The sequence below is a fragment of the Diabrotica undecimpunctata genome, chromosome 5 (assembly GCF_040954645.1).
Source record: "Diabrotica undecimpunctata isolate CICGRU chromosome 5, icDiaUnde3, whole genome shotgun sequence".
In the NCBI taxonomy this organism is placed as follows: Eukaryota; Metazoa; Arthropoda; class Insecta; order Coleoptera; family Chrysomelidae; genus Diabrotica; species Diabrotica undecimpunctata.
The window spans coordinates 62,354,725-62,381,910 of NC_092807.1; the positions used below are offsets into that span (position 1 = coordinate 62,354,725).

The 27,186-nt window shown below is 33.3% G+C and overlaps 1 protein-coding gene across 6 annotated transcripts in view; it reads right to left on the minus strand.

Moving 5' to 3' along the window:
* Positions 1–24,213, minus strand: part of Patronin (calmodulin-regulated spectrin-associated protein patronin) — a 210,824-nt gene extending 186,611 nt beyond the window's left edge. For all 6 annotated transcript variants that reach the window (XM_072532006.1, XM_072532007.1, XM_072532008.1 and 3 more), the window contains exons 1-2: positions 23,844–24,213; positions 11,888–11,983 (exon numbers count right to left, since the gene is read on the minus strand). In XM_072532006.1, coding sequence (XP_072388107.1) covers positions 11,888–11,983; positions 23,844–23,981 — 234 coding nt within the window. In that variant the 5' untranslated portion in view covers positions 23,982–24,213. The remainder of the gene's footprint in view (positions 1–11,887; positions 11,984–23,843) is intronic.
* Positions 24,214–27,186: the final 2,973 nt, after the last annotated feature.

Sequence of the window (27,186 nt, forward strand, 5' to 3'; positions counted from 1 at the left end):
CAAATTTTATGAGTTTTTCGAAATAATTCATGCATCGCTAATTGGTTTGTGTAAATTGTGCCTACATAGAAAGGTTGAAATGAAAATGAACAACAGAAACACGTCAGGTTTAAGGAAGCATCTAATATCTTTTCACAAAAAGGAATTACAAATATTTCTTCCTGAAAAACCAAAATTCGGTAGAGATATCACAAGCTTTTTAATAACCGCTGGTAAAAGTGGACATGTAAAAAAATATACTTATTACCTTATTACCAACTACATATCATATACCTACTACTTTATTTTGGTAAATTAATGTATTTATTAAGTAGGTATCTCCTTAATTTAAAAGAACTTCTTTTGATTGTCATTGCTTTTTTACCTATTCTTTATTTTTTCAAGTTAGTTTTTTATATAAAAGTAGAGATAAGATTTCTAAAAACATTTATTTTGCTTTAATAAGAGGATTATAGTTTGTTATCTTATCACCTAAAAAATCTGTGCCCTTGATACATGTATGTGGATTTTTTGCCCATCATGTCCATCAATCTCTTTCTAGGCAGATAATGTTCTTTAAAATACAGGCATGCTTATGTCATTAATTTGTTTTTTTTTGTATTTTAACCATGTTTTAGCACATTTAAGCTTAGTAAATGCAAACGTTTATTAAGAAACAGATTGACTTCTGTGGGGCATGGTAGATAGCTGAATTAGTTAGAGCATAGGCACGGTAAGCTTAGATCGTGGCTTCAAACCCCACCCGATGTCAGTTGTTTAGACATTTATTAATTTGGTTGGTCTTTATTATGGCTATGTTAATTCAAGCTTAAAATGTACTTACTCCGTTACGTTGTTCTAAGATCTAAAGTAACATTTAATAAATAGCAATAGGCTAATGGGTAACTGCAAGACTTGCAAGACTCTTGCTGCAAGACCAAGACCAAGACCAGGAGTGCAATACCAAGACCAAGACCAAGACCAGGTGTATTGGCGCAAGACCAAGACCAAGACTGCCTAAGTCTCGTCTTGTTCTTGCATTTGGGCAACACTACGTTTGATGCAACACTTACCATTATGTGATCTTCCTCGAAGGGTACAATTCTGTGAATGGATTTTAATGAAGACCAAAGGCGATGAAAACTTCATAAAAATGCAATAAAAGACAATAAAATTTTAGCATTTACCAATAACCAAAGTTATTTGCTATTAAGTTATGTCAATTTTGAAAAATGACAACTTAATAATAAATAACTTTTGTTATGCATTTTCCCAGAATTGTTTATAATAATCTTTTTTTGAGAACGATTTCCGGAGTGGAAGTTGAAACGTCTAGTTAGTTAAAAATGTGTTTTTCATTACAACCTCTACTTGTGGTTTAATCCCATATAAACATAATATTTAAATATTTTAATTAGACACACCACAAGAAAGTAGTTTCAGAACCTTGCTAAAGAATCTTATTTGTTTTATAGAACGTATTGGGCGGAAATAGTGTTATTTTACAATCCATACTATTTGAAAAAGTCGAATTTCATATTTTTTACTTGCATTTGTACAATGACAGTGTGTTACAATGAACATGTTAAGACGTTTGAAAACTGAATATTTTGTAGGAATAATTTTCGGCATTGTTCAATAATGGGATTGGACTAGTTATTGTTTTATATCCTTATGATGATTTTTTAGTATTATCATTTCTTTTGTTTCTATTTTGTTTTTTCAAAATAGATAAAATTTGATAAAATGAGAAAGAGGTCATTGACTAATAATAGAATAATTTGTAAAACTTCGTAAACGAATACCTGAAAGAGGTTTTTCAGGTGTAATATTAAGGGAAAGTATTTCCATTAATATTATTCCACACCGACCCGTGATAATTTCTTTGTTTCTTTTTATATAGAGAAATCGATAATGGAAAGAGCATTGACTTTTCATAGTTGAAAGCTTACATACAGTTCTGTAAATAGAAATATTTAAAAATATAGTGATCAATTTAAACTTTAACTGATTTTACTAGTTTCCAAAAAAACAATACAATAATCATACTACGAGTGCAAAAATTGTTATACATAATATTTTCTACAGGGTATTTCATTAATAATTGGAAATATTTTAACTATAGATTTCGGGGATCAAAATATTATGGTTTAACCTAAATGACTTGAATAAAATGTGGCTCCTTACTGAGTTAAAGGGTGTTTTATTTAAAAATTTAAAAACTATTTGTACCCAAGACTATAAAACTATTTGACATATCCTTGTCATACTTGGCAGGGAGAGTAGATACTGTACACCCTAATAAATGATGTTAAATAAATATTTCTGGTTACTACCAGAGACGTACGACAGTGGAAATGAATGGTTGACCCCACCCAAATTCTACGCCACTGCAAGAATTGTTATTTTAGCACAATTTTTCGATTCTCCAATGCATACTTTCTATGTAAACAATATACTCTTCATTTGTAACGACAAAGTCATTATTTTTCGAGATATTTGAAGTTAAAAATGAAGCGGCACAGTTATTTTGATTAATGTATTAATTTTGCAGGTGTTTTTGGGTCATAGGATTGCATTTATTACGCAAAAAAAATTTAAGCGCTATGAGAAAAACATTGTGGATGATAAATGAAAAAAAGTTAAAATCGTAATTTCATTAAAAAAAAAATTTTACTAACGAGGTATTTCCCTACCACCCCATCTATTTCGAGGGTGAAATTTTTAACATGAATTTAAGATTATTGTATGGTGCGGTATATTTGGAGATAATTTGTTGGGTCCTTATGAATTACAAGCAAATTTGAATGGTAACTCGTATTTACAGTTTCTACAAACTACACTTTTCGACGATCTAAAAGATTTGCCACTTAATCAAAGAAGAGATATGTGGTTCATGCAGGATGGAGCTCCACCTCATTGTCCTTTAATAGTACGAAACTATCCAGATCAGCAATTTCCTCATCGTTGTTTGGCAGAGGAAGCGAATTTCCGTGTCCGCCTAGAACACAAGAGGTAATCCCTTAGATTTTTATTTCTGGGTGTATATGAAATCACTGGTATACTCACCAGAATTAAATAATAGTCAATCACAATGGCAGCAAATAGTAAATTCTGCCAATTTTATTACCAGCCAAATATATTTTTTAAAGTTAGAAGATCGTTTAACGAAAGAATGCATAAGATTTTTGAGATAGATGGGCTTTACATTGAACATTTATTATAAAAGGTTTAGTTAAAATGTGTTTTTTTATATTCTCGTGTTATTAAAATTGTCCTTTATTTAGATTATAACAAAATAGTTCTTTTTAGAACCACAACTTGTTTTTAAATGTTGAATGAATCTATTCCTTTAAAGAAATATTAAAAAATAGCATTATGTTTTGTTGTTGATAGCGATTAAAATTTCATTTGCATAATAAATGCAATCCTATGACCCAAAAAAACCGACATAATTAATCAAAATGACTCTGCCGCATCACTTCATTTAACTCAAAATATCTCGAAAAATAATGACTTTATCGTTTCGAATAAAGAATATTATTTACACAGAAAGTATTGGAGAATCGCAAAATTGCGCTAAAATGGCAATTATAGCAATTCCACCACTGGCGTAGAATTTGGGAAGAGTCAACCTTTCACTTCTTCCTGTCGTACGCCTCTGGTAGTAGCCAGAAACGTTTATTTAACATCATTTTTAGGGTGTACAGTACCTACACTTCCTGCCAAGTATGACACGGATATGTCCAAGAGTTTTAAAGTACTGGGTACAAATAGTTTTTAAATAAAACACCCTGTAACTCAGTAAGGAGCCACATTTTATATAAGTTAATTGGGTTAAATCTTAATATTTTAAGCTCAGAAATCTACAGTTAAAATATTTTCAATTATTAATGAAACGCCCTGTATAATATACGGGTATACCAAAAGGAGCGGGGCGGTCAAATATTTCGCGAAATTGACATCGGAACGAAAAATGCAATATTTTTCAAAAAAAGAAATAACTTTTATTAGGAACATTTTTTTCGAGTTGTTGATTGATGGTGCTATAATCAGAGAAAAACAATTTATCCTGATACCCTAGGTAAATTTAACGAACACCCTCATATATTTAGAAATACCTACGCTTAAAAATCTATCGAATGGCACCAAACAACTTTGAAGTCTTAAATGGGAAACCACATTTATTATTGCAGATTAGGCTTCTACGCGAAATAGTAAACAAGTTTTATCTGATTTTTTTTTATTCGTCATAGATGGACTGTAATAAGAGAAAAACAAATACAGATCAGAAGCCTGCAAACTAATTTTTATACTGAATACAGTTTTTTATGAATTTGTTGCAGAATCCAAATCTGCAATCAAAAATAGGGGTTCCTATTTAAAATTTTACAGTTGCGCCCAACTCTCCCAACGCTGAAATTTTGCAAAATATTTGCTTCTTTTGGCACACCCGGTATAATAACCTTGTATTTAAAATGCATGTCAAAAAATGTTAAATACAATTTTCTTGAAAATTTTATGTTATTACATAGCAATTTCTCCGTCGCATCTTTTCTATTAAACACATAAGACTAACTAGGAAGTGTTGTGGACTTAACCTCAATTTTAATTTAAAATACTTTATATTTTATGCTTTAATTTAGACATAGGAAATCGTTCTTATATTAATTGTGCAGTATAAACATATGATTAAAAACTTTTGAAAGTATTTAAAATAAAATACAGTAAAATGGGGTTTAACTTTGAATGACCTTGTTTTAAAATTGTGTTTTAAAGAAATCAGATAATTATAATACACAAGTTAGGTTATTATTCGAGGAAATGAAGCACTAATTCTGTCAATTTTCAGCAGCAGGATGAATCGCTGTGCAACTTTTTGCATTCGATTCGGGAAAGTGTCAGGAGAGTTTGTGAAGAAAATTCATGGTGGTAAAATGAAAATTGCATTTTGTGGTAAAAGGAAAATACATTTCCAAAGTACATAGAAAACGAAAAATTTACAATTCGAAAATATCGACAGGAATGAGTTCAATTTTGTTAATCGGGGTTTTCGAGGTTGCTGAACACGAATATGATAACGACGATGGTCCTCAAACTACCTGGTGGCCAGGATGGAGCTCGTCTCCTGGAGTTTTATGTTATTTTAATTCGAAATCAGTCGAAAGCCATTACTCGGCGTGTTTTCGAGGTCGCTGAATAGGAATATTATATCGGCGATGGTTCTTGAACTACCTGGTGGAAAGTTGACCTCGTTTTCTGGAGTTTTATGTTATTTTTATTCTAAATACAGTCAAAAGTCATTAATCAGTTATTTTTGAGGTTGATTAAGACGAATATTACGATGGCATGGTCTACAATGTATCTGGTGTCCAAGGTGATCTCATCTCCTGGAGTTTCATGCTAATTTCATTCTAAATCAGTCGACAGTCATTACTCGGGGGGTTTTCGAGGTCACTGAACACGAATATTTCATTGATAAATGACTTCAGAATACCTCATGCAACTTTATATAAAACATCAAAAAATTATGTTTAAAATAATAAATAAATAAAATTAGTACTGATAAAATGCCAGGTAAATCATATTACAATCTCCCCTGTAGCAGTTCCCACCTTTTATTTTTACACGTGCTCTTATACTTATTCTCTCACACGTACTAGTACACAGATATGCTCCAAGTTACATAGTTAAAGTGCGATTTTTTCTCCTCGCTCTGTTTCAAATTATTACGAATATCACTGTTTTTTTTTTATATACAAATGTGGATGTAGAAAGAATGGCTTGGTTTGCAATGTGGAACGTAAAAATTTTGCTGCGTAAAAATTGCATATTATGGAGAACTATGAAGAAAATCAATTATCTGATACACAAGATAAGGAAGAAATACCTCTCGAAGAAAAACGAGGTCCCCCTGGCACCAGGTAGCTCGAGGACCATCATCGTTATTATATTCGTGTTCAGCGACCTCGAAAACTCCTCAAGTAACAAAATTAAACTCATTATTGTCGATATTTTATTAGTTGAAATTTTTCTATTTTTTATGTACTTTGAAAATGCATTTTTCTTATGCATAAAATTTATTTTTCACTTTACCAATATGAATTTGTTTCACAAACTTTCCTGACACTTTTACGAATCGAATGCAAAAAGTTTCACAGCGGAAACTTGATGCGGAAAATTGATAGGTTTAGTGCTTTGTTAATTCGCCTATGTCTAATATGTATTTTGAATTCCTTGTGTAGGAATGACGAACTATCCAAAAGGAGGGAGGATTATTCCAAGGCGTACTGTAATTACGATTTTTTCGATGACTCTGTACTTCTACATTAAATAAAAAGTTATAATTATTTTTAGACTATTGTATGATCTAGAAACATTCTAGATCATTGCTATAACACGAGACATAAGTTTCCATAATATCTCGTTTGACAATATTAACTTCATACCGAACTTAAATACATGTCACAACAAACAATGACACTGTTTTAGCAAGCCTGTTGATAATTTAAAGAAAAGCACAAGCCGACATCACTTTGTCTATTTTAAGAGTTTTATCAGAATATTGTTATACACAGACATAAAATACTGGTCAATAAAATATGAAGGATACACGGGAATTAATTTCGGGACAATTAAAACCAAGTATAAGGCGTGCGATTACATTTCCTAAATTTGATAAGTAGGTAATTAATTGAGATAATAATTAAAAAAGTATCTAATATTACCAAAGAAGACTGGCAGAAAAGAATCACCAACGCTATCAAAGTTGAAGAATATTATAAGAAGATTGGGCACTTCCACATAAATGGTGGATATAAATTTATTGCTGATTTGAATGATGATAGTGAAGCAGAAAATACGGAAGAAGGAAAAATTAATTAAGTGTATCAGTATTTTAAGTGATTAGTTGTTAATTGTTGTGTTGTGCCTTTAATATTCCGACAAATTATAAGTGTAATAATGAAAAGAATCTCATTTTAAAAAAATATATTTATTTTTTTATTTTGAAATAAATAAAATAAGACCGGGGTGCTTGGAGTTTTTGCTGAATTTTAAAAATTTTGAACTGGATACTTACGTTAATTTTAGATTTAACTATGTTTTATAAAGTTCTTTTAGTATCAATAATTCTAACAATAACAAGAGTAATTACAAAAACTATTCTACATCAATTATCAAAACAAGCATGCGGTAAGAGGGAGGGTCCCTGTAAGGTTAAATGTAAATAAAAAATGGTCAAAATTAATTTTTTTTTAGCACATACGATATGTCTTGCTTTAAGGGTATATATCTAAGTAAAAAATAAATATTTTTATCCGCACTATAGCTTAAAGGCCTTAAAGCAGAACTATTAAAATTGACCGTTCTACTATAGGTGAAGAGGCCCAGCAAGGCGAACTGAAACAAACCGGTACAAAAAAGGAAGAAAAACAGTTTCAAGTTCAATTCACGTGAGGATACTTATGATGAGGGAGTGAAATCTCGAATAAGGAAAATTGTCCATGATATTTTTATTTTTGAGACATACCACCAAACGTCGACAGCATAATGAACAGAGTAAAAGATGATGAGGACCTACCAGCTCTTTCAAAAACCACATTTCGTAGGCTACTAAATGACATGGGTTTTGAATATGGCAAAAGAGGTCGAGATTCGATAATGATGGAAAGAAAATTATTATCTCCTGGAGACACAAGTACCTCAGACAAATAAAAATATTGAGGAAGAAGGATAATGTAAACCTTGTTTATACTGATAAGTCTTGGATTAACGTCGGTGCTTCAGTCAAAAAGGAATGGAGGAACCCAACGATCAAGAATCCATGAGATACTTCATATAAAAGGGCTCTACTGGACTGAAAGCTCCAACCCAAAGAGGTCCTCGGTTTGTTCTTTTGCATGCTGGAAGCGAAACTAGTTTGTGGCATGGGCCGAATTAACTTTCTTGGCCAAGAAGGGAACCGCTGATTACCACGAAGAAATTGACGGGGATCTATATGAAGAATGGTTTGAGAAGACGTTAATTCCAAGCTTGCCGAAAGACAAAGAAAACGTTGTCGTTTTGAATAACGCGTCATACCACTCCCGCAAATTTTATTTCCCGAAAAAATTGTGGAACAAAAGGCAAATCAAGGATTGGCTAATCGAAAAGAACTTTTTTTGGGAAAGATTACTTAAAAAGTGAATTACTGGATACTGCGGTCGCATTTAGAGACGAATACAACAAGTACAAAAATTCAAACAATTGCGGAAAAAAATGGCGTTAAGATTTTGAGACTGCCGCCTTACCATTGCGAGCTGAACCCGATTGAGATGGTGTGGAGTCAAGTGAAAAGGTATGTGGCTTCAAACAACGTCCATTTTAAAGAAAAAAAGGTAGAACGGTTGATAAAAGAAGCTTACCAACGCGTATCTAAGGAGCAGTGGCATAATTGTGTGAACCACGTCAAGAAAGTAGAAGAAAAAATGTTTGCGGTGGACAATTTGCAGGAAGATATTGAACCGTTCATAATTAATATAGGAGATGATTCAGAGGATGATGACGATTTAGATAGATATGGTTTGCGATTAGTATTAATTAACGAGAAATATCTCATTTAATGCTCATTTATTTTTTTAGTACTGTACGTAGTTCAGTTATGATCTTGTGTATTTTATGTATACCATTTTTCAAAGTAAAAACGTTGCACGTCACAATTTATATAAAGTGACGTCACTTATATTTAAAATTTCCGGAACGTCAACCTTAGAGTTCAAATTTTCCTAACACAGCTAATAATACGAAACCTATGCGGAACTGTCGATCTTTTATATGCGTCAACATGGTATAATAATCAGAAAAATTTAATCATCATTATATTGGGAATTTTAGAATTATATTGATTAAATAACCGAAAATATTTGTTATTATTATTAATATAAATTTTATGAAATAACTATTTAAGTCTAATACTCCACAAAATAATAATTTTAATTAAATAGATTAGACAATTGTACGTAACTGATACGGGAATACTTCAAATTTTAATGACAGTTTAGCGTGTGGCAAAATTGTATAAAGTGTTGCCGCATTTTAGAGTAAGAATTTTGTTTATGTTTTGATTTCTTTGATCACACAATTTGATCATAATATATTATATATTTTTATAAATTGTATTTATAAATACATATTAAATTTAGATTAATAGCTTTAAAAACTAGTTATTGTTGTGTATTGTGATTGTGCTATGCCAAAACAACTAAATAGTCTGTAAAAAGCTCATAAGCTTTCATATAAGATAGATTAATTTGAACAACAAATAATGGCGGGACGTTTTTACTATTAATTAAGAGGCAATAATTTACAAGAGGCAATTTTAAAATTTAGAATATATAATTTTGTATTAAAATGTTTTCTTATGTATTTTAGTGTGTTGCAGTAGTCTTAAAACTAAGTGCATTTACTGTTAATATAACAGATTGACAAATATTTGACATTTTAAAAATTCCTCACTTACACTCTGATGTTTTGGCAACGCTGTGTGGTTCTGATGTCGTAAATCTTGAATGACGTGCAATCATTTTTATATGAAAAATTCTATATACAGTGTGTTCCAACGAAAATTTGACCCCTCAGAAACTCAGATTCCAAGAGCTTTTTCAAAATTTAGGAAAACACGCGTCAATTTGTATTGGGAGTGGGACGAATTTTCTTGCAAAATACATGTCAACAAATGTAACCCCCTACTATCCTGCATCAACCACCAGTTTGTTTTTAATAGCAAGTGTGGTCGGATGGCACATCGTTTGAAAGGTAATTTTTTCTCTACACGACACTCTATTTTTTTTTTTTTAATTTACGTAATAAGTTTGAAGATAATTTTGGATTAAACTAATTAATTGGTTGAATATCAGTACTTAATAACAAGAATAACATAAAATTTCACCAAATTAACCAATTAAATTTTCTTAGTGACCTCCAATACAATAATTCAATCAACCTGCAAATCGATATCAACCTGCCAATGTGTTTAAGATATTTTTTTTTATATAAAAATATCAATTTTTCATATGAATATTGTTTTAAGATAATGAATCCTAATTATCTTTCTTTAGTATTTACCATGTTACCTTTGATTTGAGATTTGTCAACATTAATCAAAAATATTATTGTAAAGGTTTACAAAAATGGGATGTTCTAGTGAAGAAAGAATATAATTAGTTAAGCTATACATGGCTATACTATGGAAATAATCAGTGTGTCAAAGCCACAGCAAGGATCTTTAATACGATCCACCCAGAAAAAAACGTAGGTCACCAATACGTGAAACATTTAACTGATAAGTTTGAAGCCATAGGTGACGTTAGCAACACAAAGCACGAAGTAGACCGTCGAGTGCGAAATGAAGCAATTGAAGTGGCGGTATTGGTATCAATTTTCAAATTGATAACCGACAGTCTATTAGACAACTATCTCGAACATCTGGTGTATCAGCATCTAGTGTTTATCGAATTATACGATGTGCTGATCGTCGGCTTAAATTTTGTCAAGAATTTAGTGAAATCATAAATAACAACCAACATCGATTATACCATACGTGTTTTTTCGACGAGTGTACTTTTATGTTAAATGATGAAGTTAATAGACATAATTGTCGTTATTGGAGTAACAGTAAACAAACACTTCGGAAATTAAATATGTATATTGGTTGGCATTTTAGAGAATCACGTTATTTGACCATTATATCTTGAGGGAAATCTCAATGGAACAACCTATTTAACTTTGTTAGAAGACGTTATTCATCCACTGATCATTGACACATTGGAACCTGATAATATTCTTTTAGAGGATGAACTGACTTTCCAACAGGATGGGGCACCCCCACATTATGATATACGCGTAAGACAATTTTTGAATTAACGTTTTCCATGGCGTTGGATTGGAAGAAGGGGTCCGATAGAGTGGCCGGCCAGATCATCGGATCTTTAGCCTTTCGATTTATTTTTTGTGGGGATACCTAAAATCAAAAATATACGCCATTCTGCCTGCAGATCTTGTTGAGTTTTGACAAAGAATTGTGACAGAATGCCGATTATTGACACCGGAGGTATTTGCAAATGTACGAAGAGGCTTTAAAAATAGACTGTATTATTGTATGGAGGGCACAGGAAGTCATTTCCAACATTTAATTGGTTAATTTGATGAAATTTTATGTTTTTGTTATTACTTATCAACCAATAAAATAGTTCAATCCAAAATTATTTTCAAAGTTATTCTATGAATTAAAAAAAAAGAGGGTTGTACAGAGAAAAAAAATACCTTTCAAATGATGAGCCACTCGACCACACTTGCTATTTAAAAAAAACTGGGGGTTGATGTGGGGCAGTAGGGGGTTATATGTGAGGGCATGAATTTTGCATGAAAAGTCGTCCCCTTCCCAATACAAATTGACGCGTTTTTTTTTTAATTTAAAGAAACTCTTGGTTTCTGAGTTTCTGGGGAGGTCAAATTTTTGTTAGAATACACTCTATATATTTATCGTGTCATATGGGGTAAACTAATTAGCATTTTTTTTGTATATATGTATATAAGTATTTAAGAGGTATTAGATATTTTATGTATACATGAATTTTTTTAGAATTAATTTTTTTTTGTTTATTCTCTTATTTAACTCTCAGTCTATCGGCAAACTACCACACAGCTACCACTGTGCCGACATTAGCGGCATCACTGCGCGCCGTAAGACAACACTGCATTCTAACTGTTGCTTCTACTATAGTACTATAATATGCAACAATCTGTATAGCTTGATATAATAATGTGTATAAATGTTTACTTTTAACCTATATTCATGGTCTTAAATTTCGAAACTATTATAAAAATCAGAATGCAATACTTAATTCGAAATTCAAATATTTTAACTCACCTCATGATCCCGGTAAAAAGGTTCTTTCAAATTTTCAGGTATTTTGTTGTTAAATGCTTTGGAGAGGAGCCATTTAATCGATGCTTTTTGTTTTGCCTGAAAAAATTGAATAATTGGTTTTAACATAACATTAAACTATAAAGAGGGTAAATACTAAAATAGATTTAAAAAGAGTACATTCAATTTGTACTTCCCTGTGCAGTATACATAAAAGTAAAGTATACTTTTTGGTTAAATTAATGATTACTCATTTTTTTATTGGTAAATACCATCCAATACCTATATTAAATATTAGAAAGCCCATAATATACAGCAATAAATATTTTATGACGACTCCACACACATTCTCTTGTTCAGTTCATAAAAATTTTATTGTGCAGTGACATAGAAAATCACTCTTTATGGGTTATAGTCAAAAGCAAATATTAATTAATTACTATTTAAATGGGAATAAGCCACAATTAAAGGTTAAAATACGTTTATTGACGTTTCAATTTCCACTTCGGAAATCGTTCTCAAAATACAAACATTGTATGTATTTTGAGAACGATTTCCGAAGTGGAAATTAAAACGTCAATAAACGTATTTTAACCTTTTATTGTGGCTTATTCCCATTTAAATAGTAATTAATTTAAAATGCCACAAGAAAATATCTTCAGAACAATACAAATATTAATTAAACAAAAAAAAATTATAGGTACTTGGGTAAAAGTATTCTATATTCTTATTTATTTATTATCTCAAGAGAAGATGTCGGCATAGTTTCTAAAGTTATTAGATATTGTAGTATCGTTTTATATATGATTCATGCTGGGTCAAATGACCTATTAAAAATCTCCCATGGGCTTATAGTCTATTTTCTGTGTCCGTATTCCCAATACCTGCAGATCTGTTTCCACATCATCCAGGAAGCATTCTTTTGGTCCCCAGCGTTGTTTTTGTGCCATAAGTTTTTCAAACATCGATTTTAGAACTGGGTCCTCATCTCTCATCCTTACGAACTGATTCACCAATCCAAATCAGTTGATTTTAATGGTTTTTAAGATATTTGGTTGTCTGCATAGATTTCGTTGTTCATACCATTTTTTCTATCGACAATAGAGCCAAGATATACACATTCTTGAACAGCTTCGATAGTTTATTCACTTATAATTATTAAGTGCTGCATCTGTCTAAGGTAATGGTCACTAGTACTGACATATATTTTGTTTTTTGAATGTTTACTACAAGTCCCATAGTTTTGAAGTTTGCTGTAGCTGCGAAAATCCTTTTAACCGCAGGTTCGTTTCTCCCTATAATGTCAGTGTCATCACACATATGCAATGAGTTGGATTCTATACCCACACAGCCAGACACAAATTTTTAAAAACAGATACAAGGATTACACAGGGATTACACTCTTCTTGCCCAGGGGCCGACCAGGGCATTTTTATAAACGATAAAAGGTAGGCCTCGGACAGATAGGTATACGTACATTAAGGAAAGACATCAGGTATTAACAAAGGTGGTTATATTCGTATATTCGTTATTCTGACGAAAGACAGCAAACAATCGTAAATTTCTTTTCTGTCTAAAGCAAGAAGATGCAGTATATTATATGGGCTTTCAATGTTTAATTTTAAAAGTTTTCTGAAAAGCTCATTAGATTGAGCTCTATATTTTAAACAATCAATAAAGATGTGGTCCAGGTCACCGATTTTATTACAGGCTTCACAAAGGTCACTCTCAAGTACTTTTATTTTATATAAATGTGCTGGATAACATGCGTGACCAAACTTCATTCTACTGATAGTAGTTATACTTTTTCGACTGTAATCGTATTCATTGTAATAAGGTTTTCTCCTTAATTTGGTTTCAAGTCTGGTGTAACGTGTTGGATTTGTAAAGCTGTACTCTTGCCATAAATAGGACCATTTCTTCATCATTCTCTGTTTTGCTATGATTATTTGTTCGTCTGTAGTTAATTCGTAATTTATTTGTTCCCCCATTACTATGCTTTCTTTGGCAATTTAATCTGCAATTTCATTGTTTGTTATTCCTGCGTGTGCTTTGACATAGAATTTTATATATTTATTTTGATCTTAAGAACGGAAAGGTAATCGGAAAAGATTATAGCATTCTGATCCTCTTCCTGATGAACATATTCTAGTGCTTTTAGAATTGCTATTGCCTCAGCTGTGAAAATAGATGTGTTTTTGTTTAACTTATATTTTTTCTGTATCGTTTATGTATTACGAAAGCGCAACCTGTACCATCGGTGTTTTTTGATCCATCAGTGTATATAGTGACGTAGTTTGAATGTTCCAATAAAATTTGATTTATGACTATATTATTAAAAATGCTAACTCCGAATAAAGGGGTATATCCACATCACAGGAAACAAAGTGATCAAAGTAGTCAGTCTCTACCTTTGTTTGTGGTTTTAAGGTCACGTTTCTCAATCCATCACAAATAGGAGGAGAGTGTTTATGAATCCAAAAAGGCTTAGTTAGGTCGTATTCGTTTAATTTATATATGCTGCTAATGAATTGTGAGTTTTTCTTTAGCGACTTAATAATAATTTTTTCAGCTAAAAATGATCTTCTCAGTTCTAATGGAGCCGTTTGTGTTAATTCCAGAAGTTCTTATGGCTTTTTTCAGGGCTCTATTAAACAGATTGTATCACCTTGTCTAACGCTATTATTAATTTTAATTGTGTGAGATAGGTCTCCATCTGGCCGAATTCGCTCTCTACATATTTGGTAGTTAGCTTTATTAAGTACTTTGGTATTCCAAACTCTTGCATTGGATTGCAAAGGTTATTCCTATTGATGTTGTCATAAGCCGATTTAAAATCAACAACGGTATGGTATGTGTTAATACCATATTGCTTTGTCTTTTCCGGAAGTTGTCTCAGTGTTGATATTTGAACTATTGTTGATTTTCTGCCCAGACCCAATTTGTCATTTTCCTATTATATTCTCTGCATAGGATCTTAGGCCAAAGCATACGATGTAAAAGAATATTTTAGAATATAAAGAATTACATCATAAAAAGAATTATTTAAAGTTGCATTTAGTAAGGTATTTCCTCTCTAGTTGTGGTCTTTTACCACATGTACCAGTCGTCAGGTAACTTACATTATTTCCATATTTCTATTATCAGTTTGTATAAATTAAATATACAGTTTTCTTTGGCTCTTTTAAACAGTTCTGTTGTAGTTGTCTGTTCCTGGAGATTTATTGTTAGTCAAATTTCGTATTGCCTGCCTAACTTTATATTCTTCTATCTACGTCTGCTAGTTACTGTTTTATGTAGATTGTAGACAGGTATTATATAATACAAAACCAAGGGAGGGAGCAGGTCGAAATATCTTGACAAAAGAAGACTCAAAGAGGAAATCTTTGTAAGAGGAAAGTATGAGAGCAAACAGTCAACCTACTGGTGGACAGAGAGGATTGAAGAATAAAAAAAGATCTTAAAAAGAATATCTATCATCCAACAGGAGGCTTCTTTAATATCAAGGAGAGTCTCAGGGAATACAGAGGGAGGAAGTAAGATTAACGCCACTCCAAGTGGAGACACCCATGACTGAATTTACAAGGGAGAAAGTGACGGAAGCTGGTAAAACGCTCAAAACAGGAAAAGCGCCTAGACCTGATAAGGTAGCACCTGAGATAATAAAGAAGTCGAATATCGAGGAGAAAGTGCAATGGACACAGGATATTATAAACAACCTGCTAAGACAAGAGTTCCCAGGAGATCTGAAAACGGCAAATCTCATACTTACCGCGAAACCGGTAAAGGAATTAGAGGAGCCTGGGGCGTATATGCCTGTTAAATGCATTAGGCAAGGTATTTGAGATTCTTACGAGGAGAATGCTGGAGAGGGAGATAACGGAGAGAGGTGGCATCTCCGACCGCAAGTATGGGTTCAGGAAAGAAAAATCTGCGGTGGACGCCTTAAGTAGGAACAAGAGGGATATATCCATATGTAGGTACAGATGGATGGTGGCTTTCTTTCTTGATATAAGAAATGCTTTTAATGCTGCTAGCTGGAAAATTGTCATCAGACTACTGGACGAGTTGGGGATATCTCCGTATCTACAGAACTTGGTCAGGAGCTACTTCACATATAGGTGCATCGATATTGCTAGAGCTAACTCTATGAGGACCACGGCGGGGTGACGCAGGTCTCCGTCCTGGAGCCATTGCTTTGGAATGTTCTATGCAACGAAATTTTAGAGGCTAACCTGGGCATTGATCTACAAGCAATATCGTATGCGGATGACCTGGTGGTACTGGTGGAGCACAACGAAAACTGGTTAATCATGCGAATAGAGCAAACCGAGTCCCCAACAAAGTGAAGACGTGCTATGATACGCAAGAGTCCAAGGGCCACAGATCATATAGTTTTTGAACTGGATGGAGAAAAGTTCATACCTGGCAAAAAGGTGAAGTACTTGAGGGTAATCCTAGATACGAGGCGAACCTTTGATAATCACGTGAAGTACGTCGTTCGCAAGGCAGAAGAGAGAATTTCGGCGATGACAAGGATTATGCCCAATGTGGGAGGACCAGGGCCTGCCAAAATGAAAATTTTAATCGAAGTGGTCCACTCTACTGTACTCTATGCGGCACCGGTACGGCAACAAGTGCTTAACATCAAGAAATATAGGAGAATTCTAAAAAAAGTCCAAAGAAAAACACTGCTAAGGCTAGCATGTGCATAAAGAACAACATCAACGGTGGCTATACAAGTGATCGCGGGTGTATTACCCATCCACCTGATAATGAAAGAAAGGGCGGAAACCTACATGATGGATGAGCAGGAGAAAATAGTAGCTAAGAATAGTAGCATAACGGAGTGTCAAGAAAAATGGACGACCATAGGGCTGCCTGGACGAGGGTATTAATTCCAAATATTGTGGACTGGATGAAATGCGACGACAGAGACACTAACTACTTTTTCACCCAGTTCCTAACAGGGTACGACTCCTTCAGGTCCTACCAAGATGATAGGACCGAGCACTGTGTGTTGGAGTGCAGAATTACACAGAAACGAATTACATAGGAAGGTAGGTAGGGTAAGCGCACGTAGAATAATATACATAGTAATATAATCATAAAATAATGCAGGTAGCAATGAGAGAAAAGACTGAATACAAGGCAATAGTGCAATAGTCTCAAATTGTCAGAAAGAAGGAAATACTAGTGCAGAATCTGAAGCAAAGAAGAGAGAGAGCGCGCGAGGGAGAGAGAGAGAGAGAGAGAGAGAGAGAGAGAGAGAGGGGGAGAAAGAAAGAAAGAGAGAGAGAGAAAGAGAGAGAGAGAGAGAGAGAGAGAGAGAGAGAGAGAGAGAGAAAGAGAGAGAGAGAGAGATGATTCGAATGTCTTGACCAGAGGTTTATTATATATTGCCTATTTGGAGTTCCGTCTGCGTCTTTATAGTGAGTTCTTTTGGTTTATATGTTGCTATTGTGAAGTTTAGTTTTCTACAAAATCTGGTTATCTATCTATTGATATCTTTCCAGCTGTTTTTCAAGGTGTGTTCTCTTTTTTGACCTGTATATTCTTTTTTCTTACTTCGTTTCACTAGATATTCTTCCATCAATGTTCCCATTCATATGGCCTACAGTTTAATGCATACGGTATTTTTGGTTTCAGTAAGTTGCTGTAAAAAAGAATCGGAAATATGACAGTGACAGTATTTCACCAGTGAAGAATCTGAACCTAAACTGATTTGTGTAATTTGTAATTTTGTCCTGGCCAACAGCATTTTAAAACCATCGCTTATTCATTGAAACTTTGAGACAAGGCATCTGGATTACATTTAAACACATATTGAATATTTGTACATTTGTACATATTGAAAATTTTAAAATGAAGTTGGAAGGTAATAAAAGTGTTTCTTCTTTCCTGTTGGCCTTCAACGAAGATAGTAAATGGCTCTCGAAGCATCATTTCAGGTTAGCTATAGAATGCAGGGTCTGGACAAGCTCAAACAGTGACAGATAATTTGATCGGACCTTATGCTAAAGACATCACAATGTTTATGCTTTAAAACCACTGGAAACTTATACTACTGGTGTAGCAATTTTTAATCTAATCAATGATTAGATCATTTTCTAAAATATTTTCAAAAATATGAAATAAACTGGTCTTTTTGCTTAGGTGTATACACAGAAGTAAATAAGATCAACCACAACATAGAATGGACTCACTGCTGTATTCATATGCAAACATTGGCATGTAAAGGTATTCCTGCACAGTTTGCCAGTACTTGTAAGCAATGTTATAAAAATTTTAAATTTTTCCTGTGAACTTTGTGAGGACTTGGGAAGTCTAAATGTCTCTTTAGTACTTCATACACAAGTAAGGTGGCTTTTTTGTGGCAATGTTTTGGCCTGCTTGTTGGAATTGAAATTAAATTTCAATCATTTTTTCCTGACGATCTATTTAATTTGTCCGCTTCTGTATCTGACATTCTGTGGTTCCAAAAACTTGCATAATTAGCTGATATTCAATTACCATTCAAAGGGAATTTTCCTAATAAACATGAAACAAATAACTGGACACAAAATCCTTTTCAATAAGATATATTAATTTTCTAACACTTCTTCATCTTTGTTAGAAAAAGGAAAGAATATTGACTTATCCTCTGACAATTTCTCTAAGCAAAAAAAATTAATACCCTACCTTAGGACAAAAGACCACCAAAATTTTTTTACAGTTAAGTTTTAGTTTACTTTGTCCCTTATAACTATTATTCATATGGTTAATAAATTTTAATAACATCCAAATAGTACTATTCTACATATACTTTCACTAATGACTGCTGATGACTGCCAATATATTCCAATTTTTATAAGAGGTTTGGAGAAAGAAAAAGGTTAGAAACCGCTGGTCTAGAGGATAAACCCGATGTGAAAAAGTTATACCACATTTATTTAAGTTCAAGACAATTTAACGTGCCTGACAGCTGGTCTGCCAAAGACAGACCCGTTAGAAAATCTCCCATGAGATCTTAATTAAATCTTCAAAAAATTATACCCACAGGCCAGACTTAATTATTATTTACAGTGGAATAGATGAAAAGAAGAGTAAGCTAAAATAAAATGAAATCAAAATTGAAAAGTAAAAGGCAAAATATATAAACACATATTGAATTTAAGTAATAAAGTGGAGATTTAAAATGGAATGCAGATACTTAGTTTGAAATTGAAAGGAATTGCCAAATTTTTAATAAATGTAAAAACAAAAAAAAATGGAAATAAAGACATCTTTAACTGTGATGGATGCAACAATGCAATATGTAAGAAATGTGGTACATTCTAGTTCCCAAAATGTTTAAATGGAGACTCCTTGAATTTCTATAAACAGTTGATAATAGTATTAGTTTATTAAAACAACCTCTAAGAACTTAATAATGAAATTAAAATGGAAAACCGTGAAAAAATTTCATAATATGTGACTACAGCAATGAAGTAAAAAAAACAAAAAGGAGAATTTAAAGTAGAAGCAAGGTATGAAGTAAAAATACTAAAAGAGAATCCAATAATAATACTATTCAATGTAAAGGCATATGGAAGATGAGAAAAACTTAATAGAAAAGATGGTAATTCAAAATAGTATTACAACAGTAACTGGGAGATTAAAACATGATATTTTCAAAAATACTAAAGGAATGATAAATGCCTTATTGACAATGAATACAGAATCCTATAAATATATTGGTCAAAAAGAAATAGCTTCTCCGTCCATATTTGATTAAAAAACTATTTCTTTAAACACATTGTAAAGTCAAATAGTTGTCGGAAGTTTGAACACTTAATGAAAGACTGCAAAAAGGAAACACAAAAAAATAAGTAGTGGTACCCGATATTACTAGGGTATACAGTGTCAGCACAGATAGCCAGAGGCTGTCCTTAGGGAGAAGTTTATAGGCAAATACTTCTTGACTTAGAGCTTTAGGGCATAATTACAGGTGCTCTAAGGGGTACATCAACAGCAGCTATGGTGGTCCTACTGGAGCTCCTGCCACTCTACATCGTTAGAAGGGGGAGGGGGGCGAGAATTGGATATTTTCTCTAAAACTTAGTAATGTAATTATTAGATCACGACATAGCAATATCATAAATACAATTTGGGATACCACATGGATAGTGGCTTCTAACCAAATGGTACCCAGATGGATGCTTTAAGTATATATTCAGGTAGACATCTGCCACGAGAGGAATGGGACAAAGGAAACACACAGTCAAGCTTAAGACTACAGAAAGTTTAGTGTGCAGAAATTTACCACAGTGATGGTAATGTAAGCATTTCTATTCAATTAGGAGAATATACCTCTGTAATACAGACAGAGGTATATGCAATTTTGCATTGTGCAAAAGAAATTAACATCAGGCTTTTGAACTTAGCAGATCCACTTCTGCATATAGTCAAGCAACTATGGGGTTCTCAGGAGTTCTAAGGTAGTTTCTAGGCTAGCATGGTAATGAAAAGAATGTGGAGCACAACAGTATCACACTGGTATACTTGCCAGGTCATCAGGTAATACATACTTAGTTACTATGTTCAAACAGACTTGGAGTTACTTTAAAAACTGCCTATCTGGATCACAGCCGAAGAACAGAAAAGAGACAAAAATAGTTGATGTAACATGAGTAAAAAGAAAAAGGAGACCTCGAGAGAATATCATTAACTCTTACACACGAAAGAAGCACTAAAAACAGGAATTCAAATGAGAAGACCTAGATCATATAGCAATGTCACAAAAGTATTCAAGATGGTGGTAGTACACAGATACCATTCTGATACTCAACTAGATCAGGCTCAAAAAAACATGATCATCAACAAACTGGAACAAGCAGTGAATGAGGTTTCTATTGGAAGTCAGAATCAACTTCTACTGTTCCATAAAACAATTTTATTGCAGAAGTCTTGTGGCTAAACAATGCTAATGAATATAACCAAAAAATGAACATGGAAAATGACATGGTGAAGGTGATGGAGAGCTTGTGGGAGCAGACTTGGCTGTAGTCAATCCCAATAATATAACTAAGTGGCTCATTGCCTTCATATGTGTCTAACAGGACCTGCCCAAACAAAATCAAAACCTTTAAAGCAGAAGAATGGTGGTTGAAAAATGGGATGATTGAGGAGGAGACACACACATATTAGAGATGGTGTATTGGTTGAAGGTCTGATACATATAGAAAAGAATTTTCTACAAGATCGGCACTGCACCATTTCATGTAGAGGGTAGAGTATGTTCTGAAAACCAAGGGAGATGCTTGATGCAAATCACAGGGGCAACTTATCTAGGCTTATGTGTTTCAGATTTGAGAATATATAAGTTTCATTTATATTTTTTAATGCCTTGTTTTTCCTATTTCACTGATTCTCTTTTAATTCTACTGTCCATATTTACATCAGCCTACAGTTGCAGATGCCTAAAACTAATTAAGTAAAATGAAAATTTTTCTGAAAATTATTTACTTATATTAAATTCACTTTAGCTTTATGACAATAGAGGGAAACTAAATCAAACCATTACCAGTTAAAAAATCAAATAGAACCTATAGGAGCAGATTCCTCTCAGTTAAAAACAACAATGAGCAAGAAAAATAACACAAAAAAAATATCAATTAACACATCTACAGAAATAAACAAAAGAAATAAATTGTATAACCAAAAAGTACAATCAACATCATACAGAAAAAAACCTAATAAAAAGAAGTAGAACTAAACCCTGACAGTATGTATGCTGTAAAAATGCAAAATATTGATATAAATATCTAGTTTATAAAGATATGGTATCAGATTTATAGAAATACATACTACTTGATTCCATACTGGGAGTGGATATAGTTACATTAAGAACAATAGCAATGATAATATTAATTTGAATTCTAGGCCTAGGTCTCATTCTAATTGAAAGTTCATCTTAGAAATAATAGTAAATATAATTTAGATATATATTGAGGACACAGGAGATATAAAATTAATGTTGATAATGATGGCAAAGGTGTAGCATGATTGCATTATATTTTCTTCTGTATTTTGTACTTATTTTAACTGTAAACTGTATAGTAGTAATAATAGGCTTTTAATAACACGAACACCTGTAGATAAAAATGCATTACAATAATTATTGTTTTCCTATTATTTATTTTTTGGTAACACATTCATATAAGTTGTACTCCTCAGAAAACTTAAATAACTGAAAATCGATTTTATGTGATAAGCCGGCCTATAACTAACTTTTCTTTTACAATTTCTAGTGCATGTTTGTACTTTTGTACTAATTTTCCTAATTGTTTTTTTTTATTTTTATCTCCATAAAAAAATATTCTAACAGCAGAACCAGTGGGAATGAGAAGATGGGGTAGACCAAAGCTGAGGTGGATAGACATGGATAACACAGGATGCTGAACACATTGCTGTTGCCAACTGGAAAATCCAAGCAAGGGACAGATCAGAATCGAGCAGAAAGCTTGAGTAGATATAGGGCCTTAAGGGATGTAGCACCATGATGATGATTATGAACTTATCTCCATCTTTCTTATGTCCTCTACTATATCTTCCATCCATCTTATTTTTCATCTACTTCATTTTTACCTGGAGTTATCACTCTTGATTTGTGAGGCTTCTCCCTTCTAAAATTGTGCATGCCACCTTATTTACTGTGCTTGTATTACTTTGACCATATTCTCATTATTCATTCATTCTTGTATTTCATAGTTAAACAGGTTTGATCTAATATTCTGATAAAAGCACAAGAAAAATGGGCAAACATAACCACAGTCTGAATACTACAAATGGATTATAAGGAAATATGAAAAACACCTGGGAGCTGAAATTAAATGTGTTTTTGAGTCAACACTTTGAGTCTGACAACACAGAAACTGTTAGTGATTAATACAGATGTTAAAATAAGTAGGATTATACTCACACTACTATTTAAGGTTTATTTAAAATGCACAATTAAATTCTTCCTACACCCTGCAATCTTTAATAAATGGTCCAAGGACAGAAAGTGCTAATTTTATTGTAAATACCAACATAGCAAAGAATAGTTTTTAATAGTAAATTGCAGGAATAAAAAATTATTAATATCATGTCGTTTCTATAATATTATTAACAAGTTTAATACATTGCTTGAGTCCAAATGCTGTATTGAAACAGTCAGTATTTACTTAATAATTATTAATCACATTTATGAAAGAATAATAGGTATAAAGTCACTCACACATAATAACTGTTACTTTTATCAAGAGCTATATTTTTAATGTATTTTCTAATCATGCAATACTTTCTTGAAATGTCTTAGTATGTTTAATTCTATTTAAAAGTCTAAAGTACTAAGTCTTCATTAGAACTGTTGAAATATCTTCAAAATTTATTAATGAAAAAGTTTATAAATAGAGATTATGTCAAAGGATATTTTAATGAGGCTTGTATGTAGGCAGCAACAGCAATATCATAACACACCTTTATAACAATCAGGGAAATGAGAAACATAACAGATGACAGAAGAGGTATACATAATATAATAATAAAACATAATAAAAACTTGAAATTCTTCACAAACTGTATTAAATGTTTCAAGACATACAATCATGCCAGAACTTAATGATAATTTAATTGCAGAATACCATTTGAACATCTGAATATTTGTTATTGAAATCAATTAAATGATTTATAACAGATGCAAGAGTTTTAACTTTGCTTTCATTTGAATACTTAAGACATTTTCTAGTAACATAACCACTTACATTAATTACAAAAAGCAAATAAAAGGGATAAAAGATCATGCACTTTTGACAACTGAACTAAGTATGTGTGTGGAGATTGGTATTATACATAATATTATGATGGTGCCTGCAGGAAAGACTGTTAAATATTTAGTGTGGAGACATTTGTTTAATATATTTACTGATTTGATTCTAGAATTAATGCAATAACTTACCAGCCTTGTAACAAATGTGATATCCATGTCTGTTTTTCTTTTTGTCCCTCGGTCCATTTCATCTGATATATTTTCGTCACTTTCCAGGTTATTCGTACTAAAGTTTTTGGTAAATATTTTTGATATTGCACTCCACATTTAAGTTTATTCCGCATACAAATACGGATTTATCCTCGGACAATTTCATCGTCCAACCTACACAATTCCTTGTATCATTTTGTTTTATAATTATAAGATTTCAACTTGTTTCAGGTAAAAAAAGACACTAATAACTATTTGTGATCACTATATTATATATTACAGTATTATTTTTTACAAATTCACTACATTTGGTAACATTTGACAAAAATATGCAGTATGTCTCGTCATTAATGAATGAAAACTAGAAATTTGCTACTAGCGTCACGGTGGAAATCCAACGAACTTTTGACAAATCGAAGACTGATTCTGAAGAGCGGCAAATTTAATTTTAAACAAACTTCAAATAAAAGATATTGTTTTGCAATGAAATAAAAATATTGTTCTGAAGCTATTTTCTTGTGGCATCTTAATGCAATTACTATTTTAATTGGGAATAAGCCACAATTTAAGTTTAAAATCAGTTTATTTTTGACGTTTTTATTTCCACTTCGGAAATCGTTCTCAAAATATTTACAAACCATTAATAAATTTAAAAAAAAATTTTTGTTAGTGAAAAATTCTTATAATAATTTAATTGTATCTGACTCATTTATATTGACAATTCAGGCATATATTATAATATACATTTTAAAGTAGACGACTTTAAAATGATATTGCCAATATGGTTGAGTTGCGTTCCTGTGATATCAATATTGTAAGATAGTTCTGTAATGTTTTTATTAATTCTAATTTATTGTTCTTATTTTAATTTACTAAAACACGATAGTTTATATCCATTTATTAAACCACTGTACAACAATTTATTTGACTGATTACATAATTTATCTATCGGACGTTACAATTTAAACGCGAGCGCGAGCTTCTTTTTTGACTGACTGTTTTCTCCAAAAAGGTCCTGTTATATACCCAGTACCGTTAGAATAGAAAAGTCGATGGCCCTCTCGACTAGAGAGAGCGGCGAAATGGTCTCTCAAAACTGGTATGTTTACATCGGCTCGTCTCCAGAAAGTTCGATTGTTGTTTTTATAGTAAAAAGGGGGACCCATCGTGTGTCAGGTAGGTATTTCCTAGAAAATACGTGAATGAATGAGAATATTAGTAATAAATATATTTACGGTTTTGGGTCAAAATTTATCGTAACATTGCCCCCCTCTTAAAAGATGGTTCCTCCTGGAACCTTGTCGGGACTGGAACTGGAACGGTATGTTGGTATCGGCAACTGGACCCTATTTTACAACTTCCAGTTGTATAAAAATGACAAGGGACCGTTTTCTCTCCGCACCAGTAACTATGCGGATTGCAACAGACTAACACCTGGACTTTGGTGTCTTTAAAGATCTCCTCCACCATATTTCGGATAACCCTCCATTCTAATTGGCGGCACTTCAACTTTGGCATGGCTAACTTTTGCACGTCGGACTCTAGTACGTGTTCTCTCAATTGAAGTAAGGCTTCCCATACATCTCGGTAGGTAGGTTGGTCACGGGCAGTGTCTTTTGTTACCAGGTAGAAAAGGTAACGTGATGCATCTTGGAGTTTCAAGGTTTTACCGGGAGTGGCACTTGGCATTGAAGTTCTGCAACTCGACCAAACTTCCTTCGAAAGACGGATGCCAACCCTGGTGCGTCTTTGATACTGGCCGGGATGGTAAGGGCCAGCGAGTAGTCATCGGGGAGCGGGAGTAGATCTTGCTTTACTTCAATGGTAACACCATGTCTTGCTTTACCAGTACCTCCATAGGCACCCATGAATTCCTCAAACGTGAGGTCAGACACATCTTGGACTTGGTTTACTTCCACTTCTTCATCTACGTCGTGGTCACCTTCGAAAGACGCCAGCCGGTTATGGTGTACTATCATCGGCTTTCCCCTCGGAATCTTGCTTATTCGGTAGATGACATCGTTGATCTTCTCCATAATGAGGTATGGACCTTCCCAAAACTGCTGTAACTTGGGAGAACAACCTTTTCGCTTTTTGGGATTGTAGAGCCAGACTTTGTCGTTCTTTTTAAAACATCCCTTTTCGGCTTGCGTGTCGTACCGTTTCTTCATTCGGTCACTAGCGATCTGGAGGTGGGAACGGACCAACTCGTGTACATTGTCCATTCTTCTTCGTAATTCGATCACATTATCTTTACCTGCTACATCTTCTCCAGGTCGCCACCAAAACTCTAGATCACAAGGTAGTCGCATCTCGCGTCCGAATAGGACTCTGGCTGGTGTCTTGCCTGTCGATTTGTTAACAGCAGATCTGTAGGCCATTGTGAAGAACGGAAGATATTGGTCCCAGTCTCGCTGATAATCGGACACTATCTTTGTCAAATACTTGCCAACTGTCCTATTCATCCGTTCTACCATACCATCAGATTGCGGATGATATGCTGTAGTTCTTGTTTTCTTCATGCCTAGTCTATCACATATTCCTTGGAATAGATCGCTTTCGAAGTTCCTGCCTTGGTCACTATGGATCTCCAAAGGCACTCCAAATCGGCTGATATATTCTTGAATCAACTTATCTGCAACGGTGGCGGCCTTCTGGTCTGGAAGTGCGTAAATCTCGACACACTTAGTAAAGTAATCCATTACTACCAACATGTACTTGCCTCCATTTTCACTTTCTGGAAATGGCCCAGCAATGTCCAAAGCTATTCTTTCAAACGGGCTTCCAACATTATATTGTCTCATAGGGGCTCTCCTTTTTCGATAAGGCCCGTTACTCGTAGCACAAATAGTACATTTCTTACACCAGTCTTTTACATCGTCGCAACTGTTCATCCAATAAAACCGTTCCCGAATTCGCTGAAGGGTCTTCTTTACACCAAAATGCTCTCCTGATGGACTGTCGTGTCACTGACGAAGTACTTCGGCTATTCTGCTCTTTGGGATCACCAACTGTCTTCTCTTCTCTGAACCGTCATCATTTTCCAGGACTCGTTTGAGCAAGCCATCTTCGATGATAAATGAGTCCCACTGGGCCCAATACGTCTTAACTACTGAGCATAGGTTTGATATTTCTTGCCAAGGTGGTCGACGGTTTTCCACTTTCCATTTTCGGATTTTCTGTATAACTGGATCTCTCTCTTGTTCTTCCCTTATCTTAGTAGGCGTCCAGTCGTCGTTGACCATCGTCGTTCTTAGCACTGCTGCTTCCTTGGATTCCCTTTTGTTGCAGTGGGAACACTCTGCTGGGCATGGCCTTCTGA